The sequence below is a fragment of the Sinocyclocheilus anshuiensis genome, unplaced genomic scaffold (assembly GCF_001515605.1).
Source record: "Sinocyclocheilus anshuiensis isolate Anshui unplaced genomic scaffold, SAMN03320099.WGS_v1.1 scaffold928, whole genome shotgun sequence".
Taxonomy (NCBI): domain Eukaryota; kingdom Metazoa; phylum Chordata; class Actinopteri; order Cypriniformes; family Cyprinidae; genus Sinocyclocheilus; species Sinocyclocheilus anshuiensis.
Window position 1 is genome coordinate 1759627 of NW_015552531.1, and position 10037 is coordinate 1769663.

A 10037-nucleotide genomic window follows, 5' to 3' on the forward strand; every position below is an offset into this window, starting at 1 on the left:
AAAAACAGTTGACCTACTGTAATTATTTACATTTTTATTATAAACATTACAAATATAAAAACAAAAACGTGATTATTTAGAACGTCTTTAATATTTACGTCACAGACATAAAATTTTCAATTCGACCTGCCACACAGAACGCGTTTTTCTCTTCCACAGCACTGCTTTTCCATTGTTTTAAACACGCACGGATGTGTTTGACTCGTGTGCTCGCGGCTCGCGCCTTTTGCAGCGTCTTGCGCAAGACGTGGAGTTTTAAAAGCACAGTTAAAAGAAGTTTAAGACAACTTTTATCATTCCACTGCCCGCGTCTCCCGTCCCTTACGAAAATTAACCGTGGTTTTATTATTGTAAAAGTGTAGTAACCATGGTTTTCTGGCGTACTGATTACCATTTGTATAACCACAGTTTTACTACAAATAGCATGGTTAAACTAAGGTTAGTGTAGAAAAACCATGATTAATTTGTTTTTACCATTATTTAACTATGGTTAATTTTCGTAAGAGGTTTTTCGAAGCATTATGTGTGAATGGCCACTGGTTCGAAAACAGGTCAGTTTAAGAGAAAGTGCATGAAAACCTGCCATTCTTATTCGAGGCTATCAAAAGTGGGCTAAGCCAAAAGTGGTTAATTTGCATAACTTAGAAGACAGGATTCTATTTAATGTTCTGAATGATAAAGGAAGCACCTGTTTGGTGAGCTGAAGTTGAAGTGAGATAGGCTAATCAAAGTTTTTGTCAGCCCTAAGACAATGGTCCCTCTGGACCGAAAGAGAAAATTGGCACTAAATTAATTTAGTCTAACTGTTGACTTCTGCATCAATGAAGCAGTAATACCCCAATCTACATGAATGTCAGATGTCGTCACTCTCAGGCTATCAACCTGTCATCTTCATTATCTTTATCATTATTGTCTTACCCATGTAAACAATGCAACGCACGACACTTAAAAAGGTAGTTTACCCAAACAATAATATGATATCATTTACTCACTCATATGTCAATTCAAACTTGTATGACTTTCTTTTTTTTCCCTGAGAAACACAAACTAATATATGAATCAAAATTTGGGCATGCTGTGATTGTTAGTAAACTCAATAACTCACAAAAAAAATAATTGTGCTAATTAACAAACATTAAATGACTGTTGGCCATGGTTGTGAACTTGGATGGCCACTGCAAGTCATGCATCTGACAATACGATATGTATTAATAATGTCTGTGAGCTGCAGACTCTTGATTCCTAATGGATGCCGGAAAGCATTTAGGGATCAAAACGGAGCAAAGGCCAGTGTTATCACTCAGCATGCACATAAGAATCTTTCTGAAAGCCCACAAATAAACAATAATAATTTGCCATGCAAGCAATAAAGCAACTGTGATCCTATTTACTTGTGACTTCAACGACAGGATAATCTTTGGTTAAAACGTTCTTCCTTCTTCTCTCCCTCTTTTTAAATAAATTCAAATTATCGAGTCAGTTGAACAAAATTAGAGTCCTTTTGTTTTTATTAGTGCGTATTACTGTTGAAAATTACAGATGATCATTGCGTTCTAGATTGCTATTGTTGCTCCGATCATTGACTGTCATTCTAAACTTAAGCTAACAAAGTCATTAAATTGACTCCCTCGCGCTCTCATTATGCGTGGTGTTAATAACCACTAATTAACTTTGCTTACGCGAGCGTCTGAGAGCACATCTTTTTGTTCGCCCTTTCAAGCAGAGCAGCATCCAATTAAGTCACAGCAACAGGAATGAAGACACTCCACCTCTGGAGCACAACTGTCATCAGTGTGGCTCCTAAATTCAACAGTGAGCCGCTAACCACACAGTAACCTCTACCACCAACTAATTCATAATCGGAACTTCCTGCTCATGTCTGTTTTGAGATAGATAGATAGATAGATAGATAGATAGATAGCACAAAATGTTTTAAATTAATATGCAATTATCCGTGATTATCCACCATCAAAACGAAATGTGGCGGAGACCTTCCACATGAATTACAACTGATGATTTCAAATAGCATCAATCACGATGCAGTTCTTGTTTAGTTTTTTTGCTCAACCGACTGGATTTGTCCATGAGCGCTGTTCTTAACACCAGGAGATGGCGCTGCTTGAAAACGTGGGAGTGATGGGGTCTATATTAGGGATTTAGACACTCCAAGGCACAGCTGTTGAGCTGTTAGTATAACATCACCGAAACGATGTAAAGTGTCACCTACTGTTACTTACAGTTTGAAGAAAGCTTCTTGTTATCGGAACAGGGGGTGGTTTGCATAAGCGTAGCCAAAACCCAACGGATTATGGGCCATGTAAACCCTGCAAAACAGAAGACGATTGTAGAAATTATCAAGTTAGGCTGTTGTGAAAATATGACACACTGTGGTATCGGGTAATAGAGGAGCGTGAAACTGACTGGCACCCACTAACAGCTTGCCTGCCCGCACGTCGAGCGCTAAATAGACTCAGGACTGAATATGGGAAAATTGCGATTTTTTTTTTTCAAATGCGTGCGTGTAATTAGTGCATTTAAACAAAGCGCGGATGTCCTGCTGGCGGTAATAGTCCCTGACATTTCTTTTCTTGGGTTAATAACAGAGCGCGTATAAATGAATCAAATCGTGCCCCCAAATTACATAGCGACTTTAAATACCCGTCTGCATTACGCGCCTGCTTGGGAACGAGGAAAAATGTCTTATATTGTTATTATTGTCATTACTCTGTTCTTTTGATCTGCTTGTAGTTGGTGCTGAAGTTGCAGCAGGAAGAAGAAAAAATTATTCGTCGTAACAGTGTAAGTTCAGTGTTGTTTATGAAGAATGTTAGTGACTTTTTAAGCTGGTATCTCAAAGTCCAATTAAGGCCAAACATCAAAACTTTCACAAATGTTTTTAAGATCGAGCATTCTTCACATACAGTATTTTTCATCTCAGTCAGTACCAGAGCAGAATCATATAACCTATGAAGAGGACAGAGTAAATTGCAGCTTCGTTGCAAGTTTGGGATTGAATTGTGAAAATGATCCTTTTAACATTGATGGGTCTGAGCGGCGGATAGGGTCATGCCATCCGCAGTAGGTTAAATAGACTTTCATTTAAAATTACATTCTCAATCTGTCTTCTCCAGTCTTCTGGAGTCTAGTTGCCTGCAGTACGCTCTCACCGGCCTATTATCACCACCCTCACTTTTTAAGTCAATCATCTATGGCTATCTGATCGCTTCACTCTGAGAGGATAGGCAATTAGGCTAGGTGTGTATATACACACACGAGGACCAGGTGAACAATTCACCCGGTCAGGCCTTGCCTCTATGGGCTCTATCTCCTTTTTGAAATGGCTATGACACAGAGAGTGTAAAATAACATCAAATAATATCACAACTAAACAGATAGATAGACAGAACAAAAAAAAAAAATTTTAAATGGCTAAAATATAAATGTATGGCACGAATAGTAACAAATAATATAAATATAATAAAATAAAAAATGATAGTAAAACATGATGATCTTTCAGCATTCTTCTCAACAAAACAAATAGATTTGTGCATTTTTTGTATAGGCCTAGTGTATTTTAATTCTGACTTAACTGAAGATCCCTTCTTATTTTTATTAATTTTATTTTTTATATATATTTGGAATTTTAAAAAGACACGATATAATAATAATAATAATATACATTTTAGTTATGATACAAATAAAACATCCAGGATCTTGGTAAGTAAAACATGTTTCTGAATGTGTTTTCCCACTTGTTTAGATAAATCATTTGATTTCAATTCAGAGTTTTTATTTATCTGCAACGTAGGTTAGTCTTTCTTAATTAATCTAATTTCAGTCTAAATGTGGAGGTGCTTATCCAGGAACTACAGTAATCCATCACAACATTCGCGGAGTTCATACCGTTTAACTTTTAAAAGAAAAATATATAAAGAGCCCCCTTGTTCCCTTGGGAGCCAATCAGATTTGCGTTACACGTCAATGCAACAGAATGGAGCGGAGCTACTGTGGATCAGTGCATATGGCATTAGCGGCCAGGGTGGGATAGGCAAGAGAGACGTTTCAGATACACTGCGAGAGAGAGAAACAGTCACCCACTAGAGCACAACCACGGACGATACAAATATGACTAGCCAGTACGACGACGATAGCCGCGACCGAAGCGAATATAAAAGCAAGTCGCCCACCGTGCTTTCTTCCTACTGCATAGACAGTATACTGGGCAGAAGAAGCCCGTGTAAAGTCAGACAACTGGGGGCGCAAAGTTTGTCAGTACCTGTCAGACCGAACCACGACCAGTCAGCTGAAGGTAAGCGCCATAACGCTTTGACGTTATCTCTTTTATGCCGTTTTAAGTTTTTTTCACAAACATGGCATACAGTTAATTGATTTCGCGCGCATTTAACTTCACAGTTGTAGAAATGTGTACAGAAATAGTGTCCTGGTGGTCAGAAGCAACACATCTGGGTGTGAAAACAAAGTCCTGAAAGTTTTGAGAACCTCTCATATTTAAAAAAAAATAATAATTAAACGAGTAGCGTTGAAATGCTTCATTTGTTAAAATAAATGTTTTAAAAAGGCTTCACAACTTTATGCCATTTGATAATCTTTTTAAGTTCCTTAGAAAACCGTGAAAGAATCCATAGGACTTCTAAATGGACCAATACTTTGATCATGCTAACAAAAAAGTATATAGCCTAGCTAACCATGTTTTGACCATGGTAATCATTCAGTATTGTATATATCAAATTACCACTTGACAGCCATCACTGTACTAATGCTGAAGAACCTGTAAAAAATAACCATATAATAAACTCAAAGACCTTAAGCAGCAAAAATGGTTCTTGATATGCTCTTGGTTGAACCACCAAAAAATATATATTTTTAAGAGTGCGTAACATTTATAATACCCCCTAAAGCTGAACAAGTGAATGTGCGTATATAATGCTGTCTTAATTTACAGTGCTTGGTGCTTTTAAAAATATTACATTGTTTTATTTTTTAGTCACCTCTAAAGAGAACTCGTTTGACTCGGACATGCACCTGCCGCACAAACTGCGCCGGCTCTACGGCCCTGGGGCGAAGTACCTGGACTCCGGGAGGGGGCTTCACGAGCACCTAGAGAAGGGTGAGAGGGAGAGGCTGTTGGACCAAGCCTGTGAGAGTCTCAAAATCAGCCAAGCGCCACAAGTCAGCATCAGCCGTAGCAAGTCGTACAGGGAGAACGCGCCCTTCAGCCAGAGTGATGAAGGCCAGAGCCCCGAGCATACGGCCCAGGAGCTGGTGGAGCTCAGCACGCTGAAGTTTGAAGAGGATGTTGTCAAAGAGGAGGCGTGCGGAGACGCCAGTCTGTCTCCCAAGGATGAAGAGAGCCTGCACAACGATGGGGATGTAAAAGATGGAGAGGACAGTATGTGTCTGTCGGCCGGCAGCGACTCGGAGGAAGGGATGCTTAAACGGAAGCAGAGAAGATACAGGACTACCTTCACAAGCTATCAGCTGGAGGAACTGGAGAGAGCCTTCCAGAAAACACACTACCCTGATGTGTTCACCAGGTAGATACACCGCATATTATAGTTCATAGATTTTGACAACAACCATGACAGAAAACAATAATTCATAAGTCATAGTATGAACAAAATGCATGCCTTAGAATATGTCCGAGTATTTTTTCTAAATATAAAAAATGTAAGTAAATAAAAAATAAATGTATATAGGTGAATTCAGATCTGTATACATTTTAACTATCATTATATAAATCGAAAGAACATCAATATTCCATACTTGAATTGATTTTTCCAATACAAATCTAGTAACATTCGATGAATTTAAACTCGAAATATTTTTTAACATATATCAAATATTTGTGAAAAATACAAAGCCCAAAAATATATATATTTTTAAAACATTTCATTATGTAAACATCAATCAATTCAAAAAGGGTAGATTCATGAAACAAAACCTTCTGTTGTGGATATACTATATTCCGTTTAGAAGCTAAATTTTATTTTATTCTGCTTTGCTTTTCTTTTAAAAAAATAAAATTGCATCCTTTTTATCGTTTTATATTAAATGGAGGAGATAATCGGCGTGACATTCTGTACAATATATCACAGAAATAATCACTCAAATGTGTGCACACTCGTTTGTATCCTGTCCTGTACAATTTATTCTTATACGACTGATAATAACATTAATACTGCTGGCGCACTATAGTATCACTGTGAACATTCGTGACCGTAAAAATAAATATATGCTATGTGGGCCTTAAGAGAGCTCAAGACCAGCAGCAGCCTAATTCAAGCTCAAATGTTAATAGATTAATAGATTTAATTAATATGTTTATTTAACTGTGACTGTCCTGAAGGGGTTTAGGCACATTTTTTAGTGTTATTGATAAAATGCAAATTTTTGGGTTCATGTTAATTTGGAACAACATTAGAAAAGTAAGCCATAAAAATGCCGACAAGACAAACTGAAATATAGGTTAAACATTACAAACAATTAAAAATGTCATGGTTTTAAATAAAATAGCATAATAAAATTAGGCCTATTTTTATAAGGATGTGATGGTATTACTTATGTCATGGATATAAAATTTGAGTTACACTATTTTGTTTATTAAATATGTTGCTATACAAATGATGTCCTTTATTTAATAACTAACGGAAATCAGTTTACGAAATTTGAACGTTAATAAGAATTTTGTTTTTGAACTTTATTTTGAAAACATTGCCCTACATTTATTCGTAGTCAAGTTGCATGAAAGAAAAATAATCAATATGCCACACAACACAAGTCTATCAAATAAAAAATATCAGTCTGCCTAATGACAAATTTACCCGAGGACCGTTTTTCTTTAACCAAAATGTTCGTTGTTGATCACGAAATATCGATGTTTTTATTGACGTGGTAGATAATTGTCAAATTTAGCCAGGTATATTTTCAGTAAATGCTCAATTGTCATATAATAGTCTAGATGCCATTATTTCCATCATTATGTTGTTACAGTCAGTGCACTAAAGCCTCGCCCGACGAAACGACCCATTATGAAAAACGTACAAGTTATCCGTTCGATTCTCATCAACCCCAAATTGCTTTGATAGGTTTCTGACAATTTAGGCAAAATCTGTTTTCTTACGGTGTTTGTGAAGGGGGGAAAAAAACCTGCACACATTTTGATGATCTATATTTTCTATTCCAGAGAGGAGCTCGCGATGAGGCTGGATCTGACAGAAGCGCGCGTGCAAGTAAGTGCTTACTTTTCTTTCTTTCTAGCACAAAAATAAAACAAAACGGAAAAAAATAGATATAATTGAAATGCATAATAATATTAACGTGTACTGTATAAAACACAGTTGAGAACCTTGACTCCATTCAGATGTTAAAAGGATTTCAGTTGCAGCGAATTGAGAAAAATTGCCTATAATATGACAACTTGTCGACATTTTGAAGGTAAAAATTAACACTAAATGATGTGAGCCTGCGAATTCTTGCAATTTGCTTACTTATAGACGTTAAGACAATATACCTAATGGTCTATATTTAATTTCACTTTAAAGTGACAAACGTAAACGTGGTTAAATGACCCTGTACGTCATGGCACGATCTTTCCTGTTATCTAAAGTTATTATACACAATAGATCGAACATTTTAGCGGCAATTACACAGACGCCCCTGATTCATAAAAGCGCACTTAGCGAGAGAGCAAACACTGCTATTCCAGGGAGAAAATGGTGTTTGAATTCTCATCGCCTGCGCGGGGGAGAGGGAGGGGTAGGGGGGATAATGCTATTTGATTTCCCATTTTGTGATTGCAATAGACCGGCATTGATCCGATGCTTTGCACTTGGAACGAGTGAGAGACTATTATGGGTGTTTGCCACCCCTCCTTTCTCTATTCAAAGCGTGGCTGGCATGTTCAAACCCAACTCTCATAACCAAAGAGACAGTGCAAACATGAGGAAGCTACCAGGGTTATTGGCTGTGTAAAACAACAGATGTCAATTTGGAGATGTGGGAGAACAAATCACTTAACAGGCTAGATCAGGAGGTGATAAAGCTAATAAATGCCCCAGGGGCCACGTAATGCAAAACTGTTTGGAGCATTTGTGAGGGGGGGCAAGGTCCCTGTTGGTTTGTCTCTTGACACTTTCCTTCATTATTAAGTCCCTATCTGCAGGTCATGTTCTTGCGGCACAACCTGGAGGGGGTTCAGCAGGATAGGAGGGGGATCGCGGGAAAGTTAAATAGCCTTTTCAAGCAACTTACATTTGGAGGAATTTAATTGAAGTGCATTAATTGTTATTAGATGCCGTTCAGCTGTTATTCCGACATCTTTTGTTAACACGGCTCTTAATTACCACGCTCCACCCTGTTTTTTGCTCTGCCCGAACCAGACTTTAATTAGCAAAGTTAGGGTAACAGACCGTAAGTTCGGGGCCATGTAATTACCCTTGACTTCCAGCCTATTTGTCACTTCATTAAAGCGAACCAAATATTGCACATGAACAAGCGCGACAAGCTCATGCTTAAACGACCATGCAGGCTGTCAGGTAAAATATAAATGGCTTTGGATCAGAAACGGGAAGGGACAACTTCTCAAGGCCAGCTATTTAAGCATGTTCCTCACTTCAAACTTAATCACATAGATGCATTCATCTGAACACCAGCAGTTATTATTAAAGTTAGGACTTTAATGAGGCTTCTGTCCCAACTCTCAGGTTTGGTTTCAAAACCGAAGGGCGAAGTGGAGGAAACGTGAAAAGGCAGGTGTCCAGGCTCACCCCACAGGCTTGCCCTTTCCTGGGCCTCTGGCAGCCGCTCACCCCTTGAGTCACTACCTGGAAGGAGGACCCTTCCCACCTCACCCTCACCCAGCTCTGGAATCAGCGTGGACCGCCGCAGCAGCAGCTGCTGCTGCTGCATTCCCAGGCCTGGCACCACCCCCAAACAGCTCTGCCCTCCCTCCTGCCACACCCCTCGGCCTAGGAACCTTCCTGGGCACAGCGATGTTCAGGCATCCAGCCTTCATTGGACCTACTTTTGGCAGGTACAGACCATTTGCGATCACAAGGTTCCAAAAGGGGCTTTGCCAGTGATGCCATAGAAGAACCATTTTAACCATTTCTTAAAAGAAATATTTTTATTAATGTTAACATTTTAATAATCTAAAGAACCTTTAGACCTTCAGTCTAAAGATAATTTTGTGCAATGGCAAGGTTCCATTGATGTTAAAGGTTCTTTGTGGAACCATAGATGCCAATAAATAACCTTTATTTCTAAGAGTGTAATATATATACGTATATATTAATAACCACATCTAAAAATGCCTATGGCTCTTCTTTTGTACCCTGGACTCATCCGACTGCTGCTAAACCTAAAGATTATCTGTATAATCATTGGTGTGAACATGTTTCTGTATGAGTGCAGTACACTGTATCACAGGAACTCTCTCTTCTGTTTAGACTCTTCTCAAGTATGGGTCCTCTGACCAGTGTTTCCACGGCCGCTGCTCTCTTGCGCCAAACTGCACCGCCAGTGGAGGGTCCAGTGCCGCCACTGACAACCCTGCCAGAACCTTCTTCTTCCTCGTCCTCTATGGCCGCCGACCGCAGGGCATCCAGCATTGCAGCACTGCGTCTCAAAGCAAAGGAACATTCGGCCCAGTTGACCCAACTGAACATTCTGCCATCTGGCAATGCAGGGAAGGAAGTGTGCTGATCCTTCTCCTTAAAAACAAAACAAAATATTAAAGAAACCATCTCAACAAAAAGCATGACCAAATCCGTTTAGCACTAGCACACCGGAGACCCGTTCGACACTGGAGTCATCACCAAGTTACTGTGCCTCCCACTGGACATCATCAAAATTTACACAGTGCACCAAATATGTTTCAAAACCCTGAACATAAAGATTCTGAGTGTAATGTAGGCACCTCAGAGGGTAAGTTAGGGAGGCTGTGCTTGGTAAAGTCATTAAATCAATTTGGTAAAAAACACATTTACACCCACACAGAGAGGAGTCTTTGGAACCAC

The 10037-nt window shown here is 38.9% G+C and overlaps 1 protein-coding gene across 1 annotated transcript; it reads left to right on the plus strand.

The window, feature by feature from the left end:
* Window positions 1-4078: 4078 nt before the first annotated feature.
* On the plus strand, window positions 4079-10037 carry LOC107663641 (aristaless-related homeobox protein-like). Its single transcript, XM_016453880.1, has 5 exons — window positions 4079-4309; window positions 5006-5555; window positions 7205-7250; window positions 8724-9052; window positions 9468-10037. The coding sequence occupies exons 1-5, from the start codon at window positions 4126-4128 to the stop codon at window positions 9721-9723; spliced, it is 1365 nt and encodes a 454-aa protein (XP_016309366.1). The 5' UTR covers window positions 4079-4125; the 3' UTR covers window positions 9724-10037.

Excerpts from the sequence above, each read along its gene's own strand:
- LOC107663641 (XM_016453880.1), top strand. The coding sequence starts at position 4,126 with ATGACTAGCCAGTACGACGACGATAGCCGCGACCGAAGCGAATATAAA. Across the intron at positions 4,310-5,005 it reads CCACGACCAGTCAGCTGAAG|TCACCTCTAAAGAGAACTCG; the intron begins GTAAGCGCCATA and ends TTTATTTTTTAG. Across the intron at positions 9,053-9,467 it reads ATTGGACCTACTTTTGGCAG|ACTCTTCTCAAGTATGGGTC; the intron begins GTACAGACCATT and ends TCTTCTGTTTAG.